General features: G+C 36.0%; 1 protein-coding gene across 16 annotated transcripts in view; it reads right to left on the bottom strand.

The window, feature by feature from the left end:
* rimbp2 (RIMS binding protein 2) overlaps nt 1-25,806 on the bottom strand; it is a 227,816-nt gene that overhangs the window by 85,703 nt on the left and 116,307 nt on the right. For 13 of the 16 annotated variants that reach the window (XM_039772064.1, XM_039772056.1, XM_039772059.1 and 10 more), the window contains exons 3-6: nt 12,584-12,678; nt 10,635-10,753; nt 7,721-7,825; nt 3,177-3,227 (exon numbers count right to left, since the gene is read on the bottom strand). In XM_039772064.1, coding sequence (XP_039627998.1) covers nt 3,177-3,227; nt 7,721-7,822 — 153 coding nt within the window. In that variant the 5' untranslated portion in view covers nt 7,823-7,825; nt 10,635-10,753; nt 12,584-12,678. Of the gene's footprint in view, nt 1-3,176; nt 3,228-7,720; nt 7,826-10,634; nt 10,754-12,583; nt 12,679-25,806 lie in introns of those variants that run through there. The other 3 variants (XM_039772061.1, XM_039772074.1, XM_039772067.1) reach the window with 2 other exon arrangements.

Here is a 25,806-nt window from a genome sequence, read left to right as displayed (position 1 = left end):
TTTTTCAATACCATCTTTTCCATCAGGTCACCCCAATCTGCTCTCATGATGATACATACTGGTTTACCAAGCCTGACACAATGTCACCTTGTTCAATAACCTCAAAGTGCATCTTCTTCAACTGAGAAGCCTCAGCTATAAAGGCATGCTGAAGAAGCAAAGTAGATCATATACCTGCAATGCACTCACTGATACCTTCAAAACAAATTAAAACAGCACATTCTTCATGTTATCAATAACTTTTGAAGCATCTTCTCTACAGAAACAGAAGCAATACCTCACACGACAAATAAATAAACTTATGATTGTTTGTTCCATCAATGGTTGACTATACATATATTTAAGCCATCATTTATTTCAAATCAAATCATGCAGTTAGCAGGCATGGTGTTCAAGTGCTGGTAAATTGATTTTGCTTGCATAAAAATACCCCAATATAACTATTTTAGCTTGTTAAGGGAATAGGAGACACTGACCCAGCTACAAAACAAAGAAGATTTGAAAATGACAAGACAAATTTAAAAATAAGATCAGCCTAGAAAGTGCCAGAAAGTTTGGTTACAGAGGGGAAAAAAGTAGTAGGGAGGAGTGTATATAGAATGGTCTATTTTATTGGGCAAACATTGTAAATGCTACTTGAATAACATGGTTAGAATGGGAATAAATCCAAACCTCTGCTATTTGTCACAATGGTGCAACTTCTTATTGCTGTCATTGAGACATCCAGCATTTGGACTTATTTTCTGACAAGAAAAAATTCAGCTTTGTTTCTGCAGTGCCAGAGACTCTTATTTTATGATGTTGATGAAATGCTGTTATCCATCCATCCATTATCCAACCTGCTATATCCTAACTACAGGGTCACCGGGGTCTGCTGGAGCCAATCCTGAAATGCTGTTGGTTGGGGTTTTAATTAAATTTTGTTTTGTTAAGCTAGAATTGATTGTATGGAATGTTACATGCTTTTAATAAATTCAATAAAAGATAAAGTAATTCTCTGAGTAAATGAAGGGACCACTTTTGATTTATTTTTGATGGTGTTTTAAGATAAAAATGCACTATTAACTACACAATATTAATGAAAGTTATTTGGACAGATAAAAAAATAGCTAACAGAAATATATAAAATTCATTCTCTCAGTAATCTGTGTATACTGGGAATTTACTTAAGTGTGGAAGATAAAAATGTTCAGTCATTAATTTTCCACCACTTATCCAAAGTCGGGTAGTGAGGGCAATAATCTTAACAGTGAGGCCCAGATGTCCTTTTCTCAAGCCACATTTGCCAACTTATACTGTGGGATCCAAGTGTTCCATGGCCATCTGGAAGATATAACCCCTTCAAGCAAACCCTGGGTCTTTCCAGGAATCTCCTCTCAGCTGGTGGTGCACATAAAACTACCACAGGGATGTGTCCAGGAGGCATCTGTATCAGAAGCTCCAAATGTGATATGACCCAACTTACCACCAGGTGGTGATCAGTTGTCTGCTGGGATTCTCTCTTCACCTGGCCTCGAATCTGAAGATACGATTATGAAATTATAAATCTTTGTCCTAAGGTACTCTTGTAGCAAGTACACGTATGAGCCACCTTATGTGTAAACATGGTGATTGTTATGGTCAAACCACCCTCTCCAGGATCCCCTCCAGCGACTTGGTACGCCAAACTGACATTTGGTTCATAAGCACATATACTGTAGTAGCCAGAGTCCTCCCCGTAACCTTCAAGTAAGTGAGTGGATATTAGCCCAACTATATCTAGCTGGTAGCTCTCCCCCTCAGCCACCAACTCCAGCTCCTTTTCTTCAAGAGAGATGACATTCCACATCCTAAGAGTCAGTTTGTGTCTGGGTTCCAGTCCGCCAAGGCCTCTGCCTTTGATTGCTGCCCATGTCACATTGCACACAGCCCCTATTCCTCCTTCAGGAGGTGGTCTAACAGGAGGGCAGGCACACATTATATTTTTGGCAGTTCCCAACTGGGCCCTGTGGCAGATCACAAACCACTTATCTTAAATAAAAAGGTTACTATGATCTTCCCTAAGTCCAGATGGCGTAATGTGTATTGTAAGAAGATTCATGGAAGCAATTACTAAAGACAAGGGTAAAAACTATGAGCCAAGTACCACTGTATAAACAAACCACCATTGTGGACTTATATATTAATAATCAGGATTTCAAAATTATTTTAACGTGGTGCATTATCATAGACCAGTGATCACAGAAGTAGGAGGTCAAGACAGTGTGCAGATGGATGCATAACTTGCTTAAAAGACAGAAAGCTTTGGTCTAACTGGGCTTGTTCAGGGATCATTACTGGTTCTACCTATTTTATCGACCTTTTCTTGATAAAAATACTACTAACAAGTTTGTCAAATTTGCCAATGACACTAATCTAGTTGGAATGCCTAACACTTTGCAGTTAGAAAAATCACTACAAATGGATCTCAATAAATGTTAGTCATAAGCAGATATGTGGCAGATGAAATTTAATGTAGATGCACATATTAGAAGAAAGAAACTTTACAATGGGAGTGAAATCTTAGTATATGAGAAGAACTTATGTGTTCCATAACCCGATTGTATACAGAAATAATTAAGATAGCTAATTCATCATGCCAGTTTCAAAGGATATCAGGCACAGGGGCTTTTCATGGTATTTAAGGAACAGAGACAGAAATTAGGAATGGAGAGAACATGTAACAATTCCATACATGTAAAATACATACCCTTATATCTGATATACACAGTCCAAATATCATAGCCAAGGTCAATCGTGGTATTTTAATACAAAAACAAATGCATACTGTATACTATTGAACTATCAAAGTGGATTTTTGATTCAATGCCTGTTGAAAGAACATAGTTATTGGACTACATTTTCTTCATACACATATGAACAAATTAAAAATAAAGAATAACAAAAGTGTTCTCAATAGATCAAAAGCCCAGATTCAATTTATATAGACAAAGATAAAGGACCACATTCTCAAAATCTATGGAAAAAGTCTAAATGGCAAAAGAAAATATACTTCACATGGAATAAGAACACTAAAAGCATAAATATAAGAACTCAGAAGCTCCAAAAATATTTAATAGAAAATACACATTGCTTCGTTCCAGTCATAAATTAGTGCCTCTTTAATTCCACACTTGTAGAAAGTGTTTTAGACTTACCTCTAGAAGATGCACTGCACCTTCATGTTCCTTTTTAGCTTCAACCTGAGCCTTCACATGGATATGTGGGGGAAAAAAATGAAACACAACAGAAAGCACTGAATAAGAATCACCGCATTACAGGTGCCTCGTTTCCTTGTTTTTAAATTTACTTCTAAAAACAAATCAACAAAATCTTCCAGAATATTGAAAAGACATTAGGATAAAAAAAAAAAACTTTTATTAAAATTACAAAAAACAGCAGATTCAGACTCTTCTTTGTGTCTTTGTTAGTGCCCTCAGTACCTAAGTCTGGCAAAAATACATTTACTTAAATTCAAAGCACAACTGTTATAATGTAAAACTAATGTACTTAAATTTTAACAGGGCCACATACTGCAGCTTGCAGCAACTAACCTTAGCCCTTGATTAAGCAATTTGTGTTCCACACCAGTTCAGTGTGTAAATAAGGTGATTCTCTTCCATTAAAAGGATACTTGTGCTTTGTATGTACCGAATACAGTACGAAAAGTGACATAGACAAATGGTTCTGAGGCCACAGATCTGCTCTGGTATCTGTAAGGTTGCCAGTTGAAATTCCTGTTGCTGCCAGAATGGATCCTACCCCCTTAGGCCATTGTTCTCCTGAAAATTGTCCCAGAGGCACTATACAATGACTGATGTTGGTCTTTTACCTTCAAAGGGTCAAGTGAAAAAACAATTTCCCCTCAGGGATTAATACAGTGTATCAAATCAAAATCAAATAAGCTCTCTATGCAGAAAATCGTGTTTTACAATGTTTGTAGTAAAAGCTAAAACTACTCTTCAGTCTGGCACTACATATCTTGCAAACATTTTTCTACTCTTCCCCTACTCATAAACCATTTATATTTTCTAAAACTGCAAAAGATTCATATAAAGATGCTTATCATTTTCACCAAGCCATTGTAACTTGCTTTTAATGAACAGTAAAACTTTCCGATTCCGCCATCCTATTTCTATTTGTTTCACAAATGGATGAAAATTTTACTTCATATTAACCACTAGCTACATTTATGTATCACTGCCTATCATTTCTTCAAGTTTCAAATCTGATTGCATTTTTGTCTGATATCGTCCACTACTCCAGAATATTTAATAAATACAAGTTTTGAAAAAAAAAAAAAAAAAAGACTAAACAAGGCTGACATTTTTTGTGTTAGACAAAGGGCTTTCCTTCATGTTTTCTGAACATCACTATCATCTTTTAAGTTGTAGATGTTGAGTGAAGTATGTCTGTAAAAACATCTTGAAATGATCAAATATATACTTCAACTGAGATGCTAGGAAATCGGACTTCTATAACCAAACAAGCAACATAAAAGCTAAAAATTCTATATAAAAAAAAAAAGTAAATTTCAACATAGTTTAATTCATCTTTTAAAAACACATGAGGAGTACGTACCAAAAACCAGTACTCATGCACAGACATTATCATAAACCATTCTGAATCATATTATTGCAAATCATAACAAACCCATAATGGAAGCAAACACAATATATAACAGGATGTCAAAAGAAAACAAAACCAACTGAAAGGCTAAAAAAAAAGTCCGTAATCATAGTCTGTATAACATCATGTCATATTAGTGATATTGCTATAATCTTAACAGACATTGCAGAACCAGGCGGATATGGTGCAGCACAGCCATAATTGTATATAATCAGATTGGGTAAAAAAGAATTACTGTTTTGTAAGGAAATTGATTGTTAATACTGCTCCATTTCCAATGAAAAAAACAAAACACAAGAACAGTTGACTTCTAAAGCAAAATGTTTGCAACTAAACAAAAATGTTACTGGGCACTCAAGTATTGAAGCATGCTTTTCTTTTGCAGAAATCATATGGCATACAAAGAGCTGCATATAGTATGCAGAGAGTATGCTGTCAAAAGCAAAGAGTGATGCTCATTTTGGGCAACAGAGTTCTACATTTGAGTAATGTTAAATTTTTCAACTTTTACTTTTAGTAAAGAACTCTTGGGCTATGGGATTATGTTAGAAATTTGTTGAATAAAGATCTATATATTCAGGACTTAAAAAGCATTAATGCTAAGAAGAGGACCGGCCGTATATGAAGGCTTTATATTAAAATTTTATATCACAGAAATGTTTTGAAGAACACTAGTAATGGAAACTTGTTTGTATTGGGAAACTATGAAGGTCACATCAGCAAATGTAAACAGTTAAATTAAATTAAATCACCACCAATGACAATTATCTTGCAAATCATTACAAGCTGCTTGATCACTATGTTTTATAAAGACTTTTTAAGACTGGGGGACCCTTGGTGAATTGATCTAGATGTATAACCTATAAACAATCGGGGTTTAGTTGTAGTTCTGATCACACAAATAAACATCTGAATTCAAGGTGCTTGAAAACTCATTTACTTCCAGTACCATACTGTTTTAAAAATGTGTCTTTTCAATACCAGTATATCGTACACAATCCTGCCCTTCATGTTGGAATGACATAAAATAATGACATCTGGACTCGGTGGATAAAGCCCATCCAGAAGAAACTCCCAACTGTGCACCCATACCATACACACCATACAAGACTTTCAATCTGTTGAGCACACCTGCATCTCAGTCTCCTTAATGATAGAACCCCTCACTAATAATCTCTCTCTCTTTCTGTAGACTGGTCTTGAGATGACAACTGATACTCCTCACTACTACCTATCACCTCAGAGGTATCAGAGCCATCATCTAGATCCACAAGGGCGTGAAAATATTTGAAAACCCACAATCTCTAGTACTGATGCCTCAGAACAATTTGCACCTTCCTTGGTCTTACGACCATAATCCATCCATTTGCACCTCTCAGATCTAGAGTCTCTTCCTGTCCAAGTTTGGGGATGCACACTATCTCCTTAAAGACACCTGGGCAAGATTTTCCAATTTCTTACAACACAGGGTAGTCACATCCTCTTTGAGTTCAGCAACCATTAACTCTAGGTAATGGATCAGCTGGCATTTCTTACAGATGCAGAATACCAGTGAGCATCCGCCCTTCAGCAAAGCCAGCTTCAAGAAGCCTAACATCAAACATTACTTGCATGGTATTGGCCTCACGCTTAAAATTTGTTTAGATGGCAATTAAGCCATTTTAAAATTATATATAAATTATGAGTTTAATAAACTAAAGGAATGGCTTAATATTTACTGGACCTCACTAATTCTCTGTATTGACTATTAAAGATGTTCTCACATCTCAATACTTTCTTTCTTCTACTAATGACTCACTTTAAGATGGCTGCTGCATGTGGTTTTATCTCTTAATAGACTTTCTCCTAAGCCACTTCCTTTCTAACTCAACTCAATTTAAATATCAATACTATTACTGTTTAAACAACCTTGCTTTTTAAAAGTGCTTGTTACCCATGCCTTTCTCCTAACACTAATGCTATTTGGGTTGTACTTCTGATATATACTTTTACCGATTTCCTTATTTAGGAAACTTACTCAGTTAATTTACTATTTACAGATACAATGGTGACAATTTATTTATTTATTGTTCTAGTGCTGAGTGGAACTATGCCTGCCCTCCCCTCTGCCACTGACCCAAGCTGCTCTACACATGCTACTGACACTTGTTTGCCCAAACAACATGCACTTGGGCTTTCAAAAGGATAAAAGTCAAATAACATGCAGGGCATGGTTAATATTTCAGTGATATGACATGTGATAATACAAATAGTAATTCTATTTAATTAACATATATTATTTCATTAATGTAAGCAGTCACTTGGGAATGTTGAGAGGTACACTCCCCCGTATGTGGTGTCAATGAAGGCATTTAGAAATAAAAATAAAAATACTGGCAGATTAGGCCAAAAGTTACGTATCTTTCATCAACAATGGGGGGACAAAAATTATTAGAATACATTCATCTCAAGGATTAATTGTATTTAAGAATGATGCTGCACACTTCCATGACACCTTGGTCACATTTCAGGACCAGGCACTGCCTGGGTGTAGTTTCCATGTTCTTACACATGAGTTTTCATCTTCCATCTAAACCACTTTCTTTTTTAGACTAAACTCAGAAATGACCCTGTATAAATGAGCATGGGGGTGCCCTCTGACTGGCTGGTACCTCATACGGGACTGGCTCCTGAAAGGAGTTTTGAGCAGCCAGTAATAGGCACCAGCCTTCTACCACCCTGAATTGGATTTAAGAGGTTAGAAATTGGATGGACTGAAAACTTACCTTAAATGCCTTGGGTTTCTCAGGTGCCAGAAGACAACCTGCTCCATGAGGCACAGACATTTTCCAGCTAAAAGAAGGCTGACAAGAGAGTATACTATATGCAACTGAAATACCAATCGTGATGGAACAGTGATATTGATGTTGCAGGTTTTTTTGTTTTATGTCTAATCTGGACCAATTTCCTCTGCAAATACCATATAGGATGACTGAAAGTTTCTACACAACAATACTATATTTTTTAACTGGTAATTAAAATTTTACTACATAACATTTAGGCACACAACTAATTACATGAAATGGTACTTTACCTTCTGCAGAAGGTCAATCTCTTGCTGTTTTGCATTAAGTACTGCCACTGCTTGCTCATGCTCCAAGTCCAGTTGTTGGCGCCTTTCAGCAGCCTCTCGCATATGCTGCAATGATAATTATAAAGAAATTACTGAACTTTTTCATTTTTTTTTTAATAAAGAAAAAATCTAATTTGGTTACAAAAAGATATAGCAGCTCAAAAGTAGCACTTAAGAAACAATCCCTCTGTTGCAACTGTCTAATAGAACAGTACTACAATACTTTAATTCAATTTAATACATCAGGTGATTCTAGCTAATCTTAAGTTGGTTCCAAGGTCTGAGTTTATTAACTCCAATTCATAAATCCTTACTTTCATGCAGTTAAGTTAGAGATCAAGGTCTTCTTGATGGATTTCATCATTATATCTTGCCAGTGCCCATCTTACATCTAGCAGGTGGCCCTTTTTTCAGTAGCTTTTGCGTTTTGTCGTAGTAAAAGTAAAAAAAATTTGATGAATGCTGAGTGACAAAATTCTGTTACAATTCAAAGTTGTATTTTTTGGAATTTTCTAGACAATGTCATCTTTGCTGGGTGCATCAGCAGAACCTGTTCATGTCCGTTGACCAATATCATAGGCACCAAAATGCAGTTTTGAGAGTGAGGTATTGTAGGGGGTTCCACTGCCATTGGCTGACATGGTTCTCACATTAGTCTCTGTAGAACCAGTAAAAGTGACTTCTAAAGTAATATTTAAAAATATTTTTGCTGTTATTAGCTATATTTGTGTGTTGGCACCATGACAGTTTTAAAGTAAATCTGAAATTTCAGAATAGTAAATGCTGTTCATAAAATTGCAGCAATGGGTATGAAACACTTAAGCTGTTTTTGCAAAGAATGATTGAAGGTTGTCTAAGTATTTCATGCAATAGCACGATCATATGGCAGGTTTTCTAGAATTTTGGAAACCCTGCAATACTTTCGCATGAACTGGTTTGTATTGCTTCTTTTAGGTAGAATGCCATTCGACCCTGTTTTTTCTGCTTTGCTTTACATGTGTTAAGGCACTTCAATGAAGCTGTATTCCAGGTTTGACTTTTATTATCATAATCTGGGTTTTAAAAAAGTACCACCAAGCAAAACAAATCAATAGTTACAGAGTGGAGAAAACCAAGCATCCATTAGAATCCAATTAAAAGATTACAGAAAAGATTTCATTATCATCTGTACATTACTAACATAATCTCATTTATGTTCACAACCTTGTGACCAATAACAGGGTACTCTTATGCATCCTGCTGACCAGCGGCCCTTCCAATAAATAAATAGGATCGACAACTATAATACTGACAAGGAGAGAAGTCCTCTATAAACCCAGACACATTTTTAAGATACAATGTGCAATAGTCTCTGAATTATGTCTACTAAAATAAAGAGAGCTAAATTAATTTTCATTCAAAGAACTTGGGTGTGTTTGTGTGTGTGTGTGTGTGTGTGCGTGTGTACGTACTTTAAATGTTGAATTGAAATATACAAGTTTGCGATTACTATGTATTATGTTTATGTTTATGTAAACATGCAAGCTGCTTCTGATGAAAACATTAAGAAAATATAGTTGTCTGTCTCATATCAATCACCTGTGGAAATATGTTTTTGTATTCACATGGTTTAATTTAATGCTTCTTAGTGAAGTGACAACTTCAACATCTTACTACTTAAACATATTTATCTATAGTATAAGGCTTTATAATTTAGCATCCACTAAATTCCAATAGTTTCTTTTTTCAACCAAGTGAATGATCTCCTCAAGATTTTATTTCTTCTTGTTACTTAAATGGAACATTAAATATATGGAAAAAAAGACTTCAGTTTTTAAGAAGCAGAACATTTCCTATGGGTAGCAGCATGGTACAGGAAATTGATTTTGGTCTCTGGAAGACCGTGGTACCCAATCTTATTTGTTACCTGATTACTTTTAGTTTAAAATATTGAATCAGCTTTTTGGCTGGCAATTGCTTTTTTCCAGGAACTCTGCATGCAATGTTATCAGTTTGTTTTACCAACATATTAGTTATGAAGTTCTGTTAGGCTTATCTCTAACAATCACTTGCTTCTCTGAAACATGTATGAGAGCTAAGGCCTGCTATTTTTAGACTCTTACTAGACAATATCTTGATTTCTAGAATATTTTGGTCCACACTATCTATTTAAGGTTTACTTCTGAGTGATATAACTTATCTTACACTGCAACAATCCTGCATAAATATATAAACAAAATAGATCATCGTTAAAAATATTCAAAGTACTAGTAATTTCCTACATTGTGTCTTTATAAGGCCTCATTAACTGTACTTTATGGTTCCTGGAGGTTTAAGATTTTTGTTTAGTCCTATGAGATGTAATCTATAGGCACTAAACTATGAAAAATATGATAAACTTTTCAATGAGGTTCATGATCAGGTCTCAACATAATATAAAATTCTGCTAGATGCCAGGAAAATTTTACACATACTGTATATTTTATATATTAGTTCATAAGATTAGAGACAATTAAGTTCTTTGGCGTTCTTCCTGACAATTTATACATCTTGGTATGTAGCAAAAAAAATAACTGGAAAATTATGGCAGATATTTATTAATAAATATTCTGCTGTTATACCAGCAGAAATTATTAATATGTAGAGATTCTAACAGACATGATACCAGTATTTACACTATACGTTACCATTTCATTATTAATTTAGTTATTCATTTCAACATTCACTTGTAACAACTATACACAAACACAGAAAACACACACCCTACACTTATACTACATTCTATTCAGTTTTCAACTGCATACCTATAAAACGATCTGTGCTTAATTTGTTCTTAGGTAGTTTAAGATATAATACTTATAAAATATGCAGGTTTAGAATTTGACCTTTTTGTTACCTTTAGGACCTGTTCTAGATTCTCCAGTTTGATTTGGAGCTTGTTCTCCTTCAAGGCAAATCTCGTTCTTGAGACAAAATGTGATCAGATTCCCTTAGAAAGTCATATTCTTATTTCACCTGGGAGGGTTAAAAATAAATTTCAAATTTAAACCCAGGCTTTAGATAATCTGAATAAAAAACACACACACACACAAAAAAACTTTGTAAATACCTTGCTTCTAAATTAAATAATAAATATGTTATACCAATTAAAGCCTAAACACGTGTTTATGTTTCAAAATAAACTGTAAGAAAGCCATTCACAATTTTATCAAACAAGCAGCAGACCAACCAAAGAAACACTCTAATTTCAGTATTAATTTAACACAACATCCTTTAACATTATGATAGTATTCAAATTTACAGTCATAAAAGGCAGTGGCCTATTCTGGCTGTTGTACTTGCACAGCAGAAACAAATCAGTCCTGGACAGAACGCAAACGTCCATCATAGTAGTCACTAAAGTAGACAGCTAGAATCAGCCTATTTATAACTGACAACCCACCTAAAAAACACCAATGGGTCACTTTCACTTTTCTAAACAAATTTTTTTTTTTAACCCCCGATAGAGAAAACAACATTGAAATTTCAGCCAAACCCACATTCTAATTGTAAGTTGCATCTATTGAAAAAAAGCTCAAATCTGAAAATCACCATTCAGTAAATACAGATTTTTTTTTTAATGTACAGTATTTTTTGTATTCTTTGTAAAACACTTGCTGAATTCATTGCTAAATTACAGTTGGAGAAAAAAAAAATAATATATTTTTGTTTCTCAAACTCAGGGAGGCAATAGAATATAAAAGCTTTCTTTATAAAACAAAATAAAATAAAAGGCTCTAGGCATGAACATAATCCATTGCAAAGTTTATTATATTGGTTTCTTAAAGAAACAAAGCTTACATTAAATAATTGTTCTAGCCTAAAATTTTGCAATGTTCTAATTCCCTCAAGGGACAAAGTGTGATATAACCATCTAAGTAGTGCTCATTTTATTTATTTATTTAACAAAAACATCTTTTCTGATAGAGCATGCAGGATCCTAAGCTAGAATTACTTCAAATTATAATGGCAATGATAAGTCAAATCATTCTGACTAGTGTCAAATTTTGAAAAGAGACAAAAGCTGTCATGTACTGGGCTCATCAGTTTAACAATAAATCATCATATAGCGTCGTATTGGAATCTTAATTAGAATTGCAGGACAGTAATCGAAAGAGAAATCACACAGTTACGTTCTACAACAGATTCAACAAGAACCACTACTAATTGTACCTACCAGAGATAAAGCAATATTCTGTCAACTACGTTACATTAACAAATCTATAAAGGAGATGAAAGCATAGAGTCTTTGCTACCTTCTGTTCAGCACTATTTATCAGCATATTCTGTGAGAGACAGATTGGTTATATGACAGCTTGCATTTCAGCCTTTGAAAGACTGCTTCTAAAGTTGGAATGCCTTACTGTTTGTGATGTGTTGTCTCTCAGTGTTCACTCATACTTCTACTGTAACATACTGAAAGGTCAGTAAGGTGCAACAACCTTCTCCATTACATTTCAAAAGTTGCCTCCATTACATCTGTAATTGTTGTGCACAATATAGGTGAAATTGTCTATGAATAGTCAAGCTTACTGCTTTTAAAAGCTGCTATCTAGCTAGGGTGTGATTATTTTCTAATACTAAAAAGAGGGCCTGAATTTGGATAGACGTGAAATTTCATGAGGCTTGTATTTGGCTTTTCATATGTAAGTAAACTAATAAAATGGCTATATTAGGACCATTTCCTAAACATGTTTACATATTTCATTCTGAAAATATTTGGAAATAGAGAATCTGCAATGATGAATCTAAATTTAACAGCATTTTATACTCCAAAATTCAGTACACCTGTATTACATTTTTTACCTTGTCATGCTGTGGATTCCTGTGGATAAAGTTAACCATTTCAAGACTTTCATGGCTTTGTTCCAGCAAAACATACTGAGCTCATTCCCTTGCAACTAAACAAAAAAAAAAAAAAAAAAATTAAAATGCCACGTTTTAATATCCAAGTAAAAGCAACAGTTTTTTGTTTAAATGTATCCCATTCCATTTGTATATACTGTATTGTTGTATTTCATATAAGGCACATTTGTAACTCAAATAAAACATCCATAATTTCTTCTACAGACATTCGACATTACTTCATATATATATTTTATAATATTAATAAATAAATAATTTCCAGCACCATGATGGAGTGGAAAGCTGACCTCTACCAGGTAAAACCAAGAAGCAGAATTTTTGTCATTTTAAAAAATATTTAGGACATATTGCTAAGTAGATGTGGTAAATATGTTTTTTTTTTTCCCTGTGTAGATATTGCAGTGTGCTTTTTTCATGTTTTAAAATTTTCTTTATTCTTGTACAATCATTTTGCACCATAATACAGTACTGTACAGGAAATATAATGCAAAGTGCTCTAAACTTACTGTTTAAGTGAGCGAACGCGGAGATAGCAAGTGACATCATCCATTCCGCAGTTGCTAAATTACAAACGCAGCACCTTGAGGCGCTTGTGCTAATCGCTGGAGACTTTAACCATGTAACGGTGGATAAAACATTACCTGCCTTCTCCCAGTATGTGGACTGTAACACCTGGGGAAATAGGACTATTGACCTACTATATGCAAACGTTAGACGCATACAGCGCCACCCCACTGCCTGCACTTGTGAAAGCAGATCATAACCTGGTTCTGCTTCAGCCTCACTACAAACCAAGAGTGAAGGCGCTACCTACAACAACACAATCATTCAAGGAAGTGGTCCCCTGAGGCAGAGCAGACTGAGTTACTGCTTTGGAACTACAGACTGGGATATACTGCAGGGGTCACATAGTGAAAACATTGAAGAGGCTGTTGACTGCACAACTGATTACATCATCTTCTGTATGGACATTGTAGTTCCATTAAGAACTGTATGCTGCTATGCTAACAACAATCCATGGATTACAAGTGACATCAAGGGCCTTTTGAACCAGAAGAAAAAGGCTTTTAAAGGCGGTGATCAGCATGAGCTCAAGTGCGTGCAGAAGGAACTCCGAGTCTAGCTCAGGGAGGCGAAGGAGCAGTACAGGAGAAAGCTGGAGCAGAAATTGCCGAAAAGCAGCATGAAGGAAGTATGGGATGGGATGAAGATCGATCAATCAATCAGTCAATCAACATTTATTTATATAGCACATTTTCATAAAAAAAAATGTAGCTCAAAGTGCTTTACAAAATGAATTGAAAAATAGAAGACACAATAAAAAATAAACATAAGTCAACATTAATTAACATAGAATAAGTGAGGTCCGATGGCCAGGGTGGACAGAAAAAAAAAAAAAAAAACTCCAAAGGCTGGAGAAAAAAAAAAAATTAAATCTGTAGGGAAAAAGATTATCACTGGCTGCAGCTCGAAGCGGGGTGTCGCCATTGAGAGAGACGTGGAGAGAGCAAACCAAATGAACAACTTCTTTAATAGGTTTGACCACCCTAACCCACTCTCACCTAGGAATACTTCATCCTCCAATCATCCTTCTGCTGATACCAGCATAGGTGAGACATCCCCATCCACAATTACAGCAGCACAGGTGAGCAGAGAACTGATGAGACTTCGTGCCAGCAAAGCAACGGGTCTAGATGGTGTATCGCCATGACTGCTGAAGGCCTGTGTGTTGAAACTGGGGAGTCCTATACAGCACATCTTGAACCTGAGCCTGGAACAGGGGAGAGTCCCGAGGCTATGGAAAACATCTTGTATTACCCCAGTCCCAAAGGTATCACGTCCTAGTGAGCTGAATGACTTCCGGCCTGTCCCTCTGAAGTCACATGTAATGAAGAACATGGAGCAGCTGCTGCTTCACCACCTGAGGCCACAGGTCCGTCACGCCCTCGACCCTCTGCAGTTTGCATACCAGGAGAAGGTGGGAGCGGAGGATGCCATCATCTATATGCTACACCGACCCCTCTCCCACCTGGACAGAGGCAGTGGTGCTGTAAGAATTATGTTTTTGGACTTCTCTAGTGCCTTCAACAGCATCCAACCTCTGCTCCTTAGAGACAAGCTGACTGAGATGGGAGTAGACTCACGCCTGGTGGCACGGATCGTGGACTATCTTACAGACAGACCTCAGTATGTGCGTCTTGGGAACTGCAGGTCTGACATTGTGGTCAGCAACATAGGAATGCCGCAAGGGACTGTACTTTCTCCAGTCCTGTTCAGCCAACATACATCAGACTTCCAATACGATTCGGAGTCCTGCCACGTGCAAAAGTTCACTGATGACACTGCTATTGTGGGCTGCATCAGGAGTGAGCAGGAGGAGTACAGGAAGCTAATCAAAGACTTTGTTAAATGGTGTGACTCAAATCACTTACACCTCAACACCAGCAAGACCAAGGACCTGGTGGTGGATTTTAGGAGACCCAGGCCCCTCATGGACCCCGTGATCATCAGAGGAGACTGTGCAGAGGGTAGAGACCTATAAATACCTGGGAGTGCAGCTGGAGGACAAATTGGACTGGACTGCCAATACTGATGCTCTGTGTAAGAAAGGTCAGAGCCGACTATACTTTCTTAGAAGGTTAGCGTCCTTGAACATCTGGAATAAGATGCTGCAGATGTTCTACCAGACGGTTGTGGCAAGTGCCCTCTTCTATGCGGTGGTGTGCTAGGGAAGCAGTATAAAGATGAAAGACACCTCACGCCTGGAAAAACTTGTTAAGAAGGTAGGCTCTATTGTAGGAATAAAGCTGGACGGTTTAACATCTGTAGCAGAGCGACGGGCATTAAGCAAACTCCTGTCAATCACGAAGAATCCACTGCATCCACTTAACAGTGTCATCTCCAGGCAGAGGAGTAGCTTCAGTGACAGACTTTTGTCACTTTCTTGCTCCACTGACAGACTGAGGAGACCCCACACTATGCGACTCTTCAATTCCACCCGGGGGAGTAAATGCTAACATTATTCAAAGTTATTGTCTGTTTTTACATGCATTTTTATTATTCTTTAATTTAATATTGTTTTTTGTATCAGTATACAGCTGCTTGATTAAGTGAATTTCCCCTTGGGATTAATAAAGTATCTATCTATCTATCTATCTAAGTGAGTAGAAAATTTCCATAAAAGATTTCTATGTCAAAACACTTTGTTTTCTAGTCTAACAGTCCACTACAAAATGGTATGCAGAATGAAAATTGTGGATACATTACATATACAAAGTGAAAAACATTTTAATGTTAAAATATATTAAAATGTACATATATTCCTCTTTAATTTCACAAAGTTTGTTAAAGATATTGGCATAGCTTGTCAGTATAAAGTACAGATAACCATTTACAAGCAAAAATTCCTAGAATATGTCTAAGACTGGCATAAGAATGCAGCAGGGACATAAACATTGCACAGTATTATGCCAAATAATACATCTCCTAATACAGATAACAACATTGGCCAGCTACTGAGGTTGGATTTACACTTGCTATGGGGGCAATCACAGTGCCAGTAAGGTATTAAGGGCTTATAATTCCAATGCTATTACTTGAAAGAATACTGGAGTTCTCACATGAATGTGACAAACACTTCTAAAAAACATATTCTGTGGAAATCACAATTGGATTCCTCATAAATTTTCCAAAACATTGATGACCGACCCTATTAAAAATCAACCAGCTGTCATTTCAACAGACTGCCAGTTTTCACTTAATTGTATTCACAAAAAATTTAAGCTCTACTTTAAAAACTTGACCTCCATCCTTTCTTAATTATGTATATAAGAGACTACTACTATTATAAAGGATGTCACTCTAATGTATGTTATAAAGTTAATAACCTTTGGAAGTTTCCTCTGATAAAGTCACCTTTTAACTAGTAATTCTGAACCATACATATATCAATAAGATAGAATTCATCCATAAAACATAATTCAGCCATTTAATGTGTGAAACACATAAAAACCCTACATTTCCTAAATTAACATAAAAGAGACATACAGTTTTAGTGCCAATGTGGCTAGGATAGGCTATGATGAAATGAGTCAAGCGAGTCTGATAATGGATGGGGGACTGACAGTTTTTTTGCCAATCAACCTACACTCACTAACCAATAATTACAAAGTGAAATCATGTTTTCAGAAAAGTTTACAAATTTATTAAAAATCAATAACCAAAAGCTATAAATATAAAGACCTTCAATTCTTTACTCCGTTTATAAATACTTTACAACATGTTAAAACTAAAGCTGATGCCAAAGAAAGGGAGGTGTATTAGCAAAAAGGAGGCTTGGTTGAAAAGACCACTGGACAAAGATGGCAAAACGCCATTAGGTGTTGTCCATTAGCATAGAAGGTGTATCAAAGTTTATCTGTTTTAATCTATGTATAAAAACGTCTTTGTGCTCAAGAACAGCATCTCTCATCAAGGACAGAACACATCCCTTTATTATCTTTAATAAAAGTCTAAACTAAGACCAAAAGGCTTTTGGATGCTGCATGATTTCCTGGCTTTGAATATTATTGGCTTGGGATTTGAGGATGAATTGAGCTCCATGTAACAGACTACCATTTACTTCCAGTACTGAAAATGCTGAAATGCTGGTAACCATACAGTTTTTAAAATTGGGGTTTTCAGTACTTTTACAGTAAAAATGTCCTGAACAAACCAACTATTCCTGCATTTGTTATAATATTTACTTGGCTAAGGTCTGCATATAACATATTGTGACAAACCACAAGAAGGGTGCAAAGAGTAAAACATTCTTTCAGAGGTCACCCTCTACTCAGTGTTCACAGCCTCACCACTAACACCCATCCAAGGATGAAGTGACATTTACATTCTTCTATCATCTGGCAGCAGCATTTGTGACCAAAGCATAAAGTATGCATTTATCTGCTAATATTACACAAAAATTATTTAAGACTTCCAAGTATTTTTAGGTGCCATTTAAATATTCCAAAAGAGAACTGACATTTGTAGGGCTGTCAAATACATATTCAAAAAGTGTTTTTTTGTTTTTTGTTTGTTTTTTTAAAACCTCTATGGGCCACTCATTCTTTTATTTTCCTCAAATTACCTCACCATAGGGGAGGAGAAGGTGTCTGAAGATGTTTACGGATCAATCACATTATGCATAATGTTTCCCTACTGCCATCTAATTGCAGAAAGGCAAGAAAGATACAATGATGGGTAACAGACACCCAATCCCCTATTTTCAGGCATCAAGTTGCTGCAACCTTGATTGAGCAGAGCTTACGTTTTGGAAGACACAGTTTGCCAAATACAGTCATATGAAAAAGTTTGGAAACTCCTCTCAGCCTGCATAATAATTGACTCTCCTTTCAACAAAAAACAATGGTATGTCTTTCATTTCCTAGGAACGTCTGAGCACTGGGGTGTTCTCTGAACAAAGACTTTTAGTGAAGCAGTATTTAGTTGTATGAAATTAAAACAAATGTGAAAAATTGGCTGTGCAGAAATGTGGATCCCCTTGTAATTTTGCTGATTTGAATGCCTGTCACTGCTCAATCCTGATTACTTGCAACACCAGATTGGTTGGAGTAGCTCGTTAAGCCTTGAACTTCATAAACCGGGGTGTCCAATCATGACAAATGGTATTTAAGGTGGTCAATTACAAGTTGTGCTTCCTTCCCTTTGACTCTCCTCTGAAGAGTGACAGACAGCATGGGATCCTCAAAGCAACTCTCCAAAGATCTAAAAACAAAGATTGTTGAGTCTCCTGGTTTAAGGGAAGGCTACAAAAAGTTCTCAGAGGTTTAAACTGTCAGTTTCAACTGTAAGGAATAGAATCAGGAAATGGAAGGCCACAGGCACAGTTGCTGTTAAACCCAGCAGTTCTGGCAGGCCAAGAAAAATACAGTAGCGTCATACGCGCAGGATTGTGAGAATGGTTACAGACAACCCACAGATCACCTACAAGAACATCTCGCTGCAGATGGTGTATCTGTACATCGTTCTACAATTCAGCGCAATTTGCACAAAGAACATCTGTATGGCAGGGTGATGAGGAGAAGCCCTTTCTGTACTCATGCCACAAACGGAGTTGCTTGTTGTATGCAAATGCTCATTTAGACAAGTCAGATTCATTTTGGAACAAAGTACTTTGGATTGATGAGACAAAATTTTGTTATTTGGTCATAAAAAAGGCACTTTGCATGGCGGAAGAAGAACACCACACTCCAAGACAAACACCTGCTACCTACTGTCAAATATGGTGGAGGTTCCATCTTGCTGTTGGGCTGTGTGGCCAGTTCAGGGACCGGGGCCCTTGTTAAAGTCGAGGGTCAGATGAATTCAACCCAATATCAACAAATTGTTCAGGATAATGTTCAAGCATCAGTCACAAAGTTGCAGGGGTTGGATATTCCAGTAAGACAATGACCCAAAACACAGTCTGAAATCTACTAAGGCATTCATGCAGAGGGAGAAGCACAATGTTCTGGAATGGCCGTCTCAGTCCCCTGACTTGAGCATCATCAAAAATCTATGGGATGATTTGAAGCAGGCTGTCCATGGTCGGCAGCCATCAACGTTAACTGGAGAGATTGTATGGTAGAATGGTCAAAAATACCTCCATCCGAATGCAGACACTCGTCAAAGGCTATAGGAGGACAGCATCTAGAGGCTGTTATATTTGAAAAAGGAGGCTCATCTAAGTATTGATGTTATATCTCTGTTGGGGTGCCCAAATTTAGTCACCTTTCTAATTTTGTTATGATGTATATTGCATATTTTCTGTTAATTCAATAAACTTAATGTCACTGCTGAAATACTACTATTTCCATAAGGCATGTCATATATTAAAAGGAAAGCTCAGCCAATGATAAAAATCCAAAGAATTAAGAGGGGTTCCCAAACTTTTTCATATGACTGTATTCTTCAAAAGGAGAACAGCATAACAAAGCATAGTTTTTACCACATTCTCCCCCTGTCAATGGCAGTGACAACCTTCTACTCCCTCAAAACTAAAATAAAAAATAAAATAAAATTGCTCTGCATGTAATGACTGACTCATTCATTCAGGATGTACTGATTTTCAGCTTTAAACATACTTTATGACCTTAATGGGTGAAAAATAAAAAGAATTTGAAGTCAAACACAAACTATATTCAAACCGGATATCATTCAATGCAAAAATGGAAAAATAGCAATCCACCTTTTGGACTCACTCAATTCGTTACAATTATGACAAAGTGAAAATGTTTCATTAGGTATAAATGTATTGTTCAATGTTATTTATAAAAGCTTTTATTGTTGTAATAGAAAATTGTGATCCTTTTGTGATATTTTACGTGTAATGGTTTATCTGTAATTAACTAGCAAGGCACAAATGAACTCTAACATTAAAATCTTTTTTTTTGCATTATAGAAGCTTATTAGCAATTTGCTTTGTATTATGACTTTGCTGTTAACAGAAATAATGAAAAGTATTAAAAAAATTACAAATTAAATTCTCACATTAAGCTGCAAGTTATTTTTATTAATAAAACTATTACTCACATGCATTTTTCACCCCAGAGAAAAATGCACAACACTGGAAGCCCACCTCCACCACTTCCTAGTACTCATCCTTTGTTTCCCATTTCTTGTAGATGATGTGACGATAAACATACACCAAGAGTTCCAATGATCCTCAAGCAAACTCCCTTTCTCCATATTTCACTCTTTATACAGTATGTTAACCACTATGCTTGTGAGCCAATGTTTCTGATAAAACCAGCAATTGGGAAAGGTTTTTTTTTTTCTAGTTCATTGAGAGCAGCTTTTTCTTCCCTTTTTAATTTTTAAAAGGTAGGGAGAATGATAAACATTATTATCGTCTAATTTGCTACCACCATGCAGCAGAATCACAAGGCTCTGCAAAGAGTAGTATGGTCAGTTGAGCACTTCACTGGACATGTACTCTCCAACTTCCAGGACATCAATACCAAGCAATGATGGACAAGGACAAAAAAAATTATCAGAGATTCCAGCCATCCCAACAGCAGCTTTTTCTCTGTGCTGTAATCAGGTAAATGCTACTTGACTGAAAACCAGTTCATAGACACTGTGGAAGTGTTTCTGTCCACAGACTGTACACATCCTAAACAGGACCTACATGATATCCTTTTGTTAATTCTTCTATATTGAGTTATTATATAATTTTATAATACTAATATAATGCTGTCATTGTAGATATTAATATTTATTGATTTATATCTTTATATCTTGTCTTTATATATATATATATATATATATATATATATATATATATATATATATATATATATATATATATATATATACACACACACTAGCCATCTACCACAGCTTCACGCACATAGAAGTGAAACAGGATAGCAAGGAGGGCCCTTTCTGGCTCCCCACTCCTGACATCACACTTCACCCTCCCCTTGGCCCGCAGCCTCTGTCTCGGATTAGCGTGAATATATTGGTCCTGCAAGTGAACTATGATTCTTAATGTAATGAGAGAAGTCACAAAATCATCTAGCAAATTCTATAAAAATGTAATTCTCTCACTGGCTAGCTAAGTGGATGTAAGGTACATGCCCCCAGGCTGGTGCATTGGTGAGGGCAGCCATTTCTATTCATAGATATAGAGCAAGAGAGAGATTTCTATATTCTAATACACAGTCACTACATTTCACTACATACTGTACTGTGTAAAATTGTATCTACACATGTATAAATGAGGGTAGCTGGAGTTATTTTACATTTTAAGATAACCAGTTAGAATCCTTCAATTTGCTGCAGGATCAAAGTATAAAAATGTTTAATTTGACAGCTCTCTAAGAGCAATGTGTGAATTCTATTTTTAAAAACTTTTTAACAGCCAATATTAATGTGTCTATTTTGAATCTGATAGTAAAAATGATAATAGAAAAATCTCTCGTTAAAACATTCTTTGATTCTAACATGTGGAAATCTCATTACATACTGTAATATTTGCAGAGTTTATTCTTCATATCATATTAACTACATTTAATACTAAGTATAAGCTTTTGTAAAATGCTATTTGAAGACTCCTCACCTGAGTACACATGTATCTACCAAGTTATAGTGTAAGCACACAGCCTAATTGCACTGACCCATTTCACGGTTAAAGGTGGTGATGATCTTGTGTCCTCAGCTCTCACTCAATCACCATTAAACACCACGTTTTAATAACAGCATTTCTCAAACAATTTTCTGTTTTGGTTCATTGAATATTCTGACCTGCTTTTCTTAGTTCCAATTATTGATTTAAACAATACAATGATGTAGAATGACAGCAAAATGTTGTATTAATTTAAGTATAAAACATATACAAATCAATGTTGAGTTACATCAAATGAACAAAGAAAAAAAGTCAACATTAAATGGCCACATTTATCAGTAGAATGAAAGGCCTTACAAAGAAACTTTAACTGGATAAGTAACACTTCATAAATGACTGAAAACCCTGAAGTAGTTGCTTTCAAAAATGCTGCTTAGTCATTCTGCCACATTTAAAATGTATTAGTTTAGCAAGTACAAGGTTAGACCTTGCATGATCTTGATAATGCTTCAGTAACATTTTAACCTGTCAAATCCTCTCTTTTGAATAGGATAATTTTTCAGTGTCAAAAGACAGAGTTATATCAAGGAGCTATGCATTTTAAATGTCGATGTAAAGGGAATGTACAAACATACATAATTAATATAAAAGTTCTTTAATTGACAAAACAGTACATGCTGAACATTTGTTTAAGCTAAGCCACAAGTTAACACTTTTAATATACACTTACACTTTGGTGATAAATATGCTGGAGTGCTACATTGCAAAATGATTCATGGTTAAACAACAAGTCACACGCCATCCCACAACTAAGATCTGCTAAAAGCTTTAGAGATAATAACTCAAACTGCTGCAGAAACAAATGTCAGTTTACCAGACTGCATATGTGCTTGTTTACATGGATTTCCCAGTGGGATGCATGGCATCCTTTCAAGAAAAACTTGTTAAAATGTAACTGTCCAAAGAGAGAGGAGTGGTTCAATATGCAGAGTATATAGAGTTTTACTATTTGCAAGTAAATAAGACAATACAATTCTGTGACAAAGTGTTAATTTCTAAATTGTAAACTGCAATTATCTATTCTTTTTACCCCAACAATTTTAAGTGCTAACATAAATGACAAGCTCTTTAACTAGAACACCCGGCCACAATAATATGAAACCAGTGTTAACGCTAAATTATGAAATACAAAGTACTATTATTTTCCAATTAAAAACATCATTAGAATTATGTAACTTTGTTTATAATTACATACAAGTTGCCTTTCATATCCAATGACTAGCCCAAGTTTATCATATTGAATGTTAAAAAGTCATCAAATGGACTAAAATATTTGACATTTTGAAGATGAGAAAGGTAATACATTCAACAACTTAACATTTTAAAGAGATTATATGGGACAGAACCACTATATTGCCCATATAAAAATTAAAATGAAAAAGGCACAGATATACTTATACATTTGTAAAGCTGATTACAGAAAAGTAAGTTAACCATGCATTAGGCAGAAATTCATGTCACGTTAAATAGGTGATTACTGTGTTGTAATTCTTAATACTTATGCTCCCAACAAGGATGCCCCATAATAAGGGCTTCAGTTATATTCCTGGTGCATTTAATGATGTGCTAACACAGTTTAGATATTTCTATTTACAACCATTTAGAGTTTACATAAACTTCCATTCTTAATTTATGCTGGACCTCTGGCCTAACTGAAAAGCTAACAAATGGAATTGTATTATTATTACAGACTTTTTTTTGCCCAACACTCATTATTATTACTACTAAGTATGGACTTACACTTTCTACAAAAGGAAAAATGGCTGGTAGTAAAGTGCATTTTACATACTCTGGCAGTAAAGATGCAAGGGAATGACGTGACCGAGATAAATATGATACAGCACAAAAATAGGCTGCTTTGTAAATCACAGTTCTCTGTCCTAAAAAAAAATCTACAAGATACAAGAATTTTATTGTCATATACACAGTAAAAGCACATGTTAAAACCATTTAATGAAATTCTTACTTTGCTTGCTCACCTTCATATACAAAGACAGAAAGACCAAAGTAGTATAAAAAAAATACCAATTACAATTATAAAATTACAAAATAAGGTGCCAGTGCCTGATGACATACCGCAGTAGTCTGTACCATTTATGAGGCTATGAGTTGTGGTTTGGATTGACTTTAACTTTTAGTACTGATGAGGAGTCTGATTGCTTGTGGAAAAAAAACTACGTATGCGTCAGTCTTGTGGTGCATGATTTCACACTCCTGTAGCACCTCACTGAGGAGCAGTGTGAAAAGCATGTGTTGAGGATGAATATTGTCTTTAATTATGTTGCGTGCCCTCCTGATGACCCTACTAGTGTAGATGTTCTATAGGGAGGATTGGTGAATTGTAAGACCAAGTCAGGTCCTTGCTGATGTGGGTTCCAAGGAATCTTTAGATTTTTAATCTCTCCTCCTCAGCCTCACCAAAGTAAATGGGAGTGTGCTGCACCTTCTTCCTTCGGTTGATAATCATCTCCTTGGTTTTATCTGTATTCAGGGAGAGGTTGTTTTCCTGACACCAGGCCATGAGTCCTGCCACCCCGTCCTATATTCTGCCTCCACCACCCCAGTAATCAACCCTATGATTGTAGTGTCATCAGCAAATTTAATGATGCTGGTGTTGCTCTAAGAGGCCACACAGTCATAAGTAAAGCAGCAGACTTCGTACACAAGCTTGGGGGAAGCTGGTGGTCATTGTTCTTGTGCCTGATGTTTGGTTTCCCACTCTGACTGACTGGGGTTTGTCTGTAAGGAAATTCAGCACTCAGTTGGAGAGGGATGATGTCAGTCCAAGAGAAACAAGTTTATTGCACAGTTTCCATGGGACAACTGTATAAATGCTGAGCAATAGTCAATTAACAGCATTCTTACATATGTGTTCCTTTTCTCCAGGTGTGTGAGGATTGTGTGGATTGGCAGCATTGACTGCATGACCAGTGGACCGATTTTGTTGGTAAGCATACTGTAGGGGGTCGACAGTTACTGGAATTGACTTCTGAATGTGTGCCATGACTAGTCTCTCAAAGCATTTCATCACAATAGGTGTGAGTGCAATGGGACAATAGTCATTTAGACAGCTCATCTGGGATATCTTTGAAAGGGGTGCAATGGTAGTGGTATTGAAGTAGGAGGGTGCCTGTGACAGGGACAGATTGAATATGTCCGTGAGGACCCTGGTCAACTCCGATGAGCAGGCCCTGGGATGGAGCTAGGGCCTGCTGCCTTACGGGGATTGATTCTACTCAGGATCTGACACACCTCCGTTGGTGTTACTGACAATGGTGCATCATGTGTACCTCCAGTGACCCCCCATGGCAATAGGTGTTAAGCTCATCTGGCAGTGTGGCCTGGCTTGCTTTAGCCTGCACTGTCCTCTGTTTATAGCCAGTACCAAGCTTCTTAAATGAAATGTTTTTAAACTTTGTATTTTCTTGTTAATTTCTAAAATGTATTTAATATATATTAATATTTTTGGAATTCACAACCAGTACAACACAATAGTATGCTCAGTTATTTAATTTGAGTCACATGCTAAAAAAAGAAAAGAACTTCCTGCTTTAGGTCTGTTTTGCAAAACTAGGCTAAGTTTAAAATAAGTTTGATCCAAAAATTCCTAAACAGGCAGTTATTTTGCTCTTTTTTGGAGCCAGAGGCAAGAAGTGACTCAGCACAATAAATTTAACCAGTTACAAGTAATTTTATAGTTTTATTTTCCTTCTCTTTTCAAATGTCTCACATGCCCATTGCACACAGACAGAAATTGACATCTATATTAAGTATAAATTAGGGGTAAAGTGTGCCTATTATAAGGAGATGCACACTCTGGCAATAGTAGATCTCTAAATAAAAAAATCTGTTGGCAACACTTGCACCACTGACTTGGGACTCTTTGACCATAAGGCAGTGGTTTTCACTGTCTCAAGGAGTCTTCCTGCTCTCAATTGTAAACGTCAAATTACATTCCGAAACTTTAAAAATAACTGTCTCTCTATTCTTCCTCAAT

The sequence above is a fragment of the Polypterus senegalus genome, chromosome 12, assembly GCF_016835505.1.
Source record: "Polypterus senegalus isolate Bchr_013 chromosome 12, ASM1683550v1, whole genome shotgun sequence".
NCBI lineage: Eukaryota > Metazoa > Chordata > Cladistia > Polypteriformes > Polypteridae > Polypterus > Polypterus senegalus.
The sequence above is the reverse complement of the archived record's forward strand: the minus strand, read 5'-3'. Positions and strand labels throughout refer to the sequence as shown.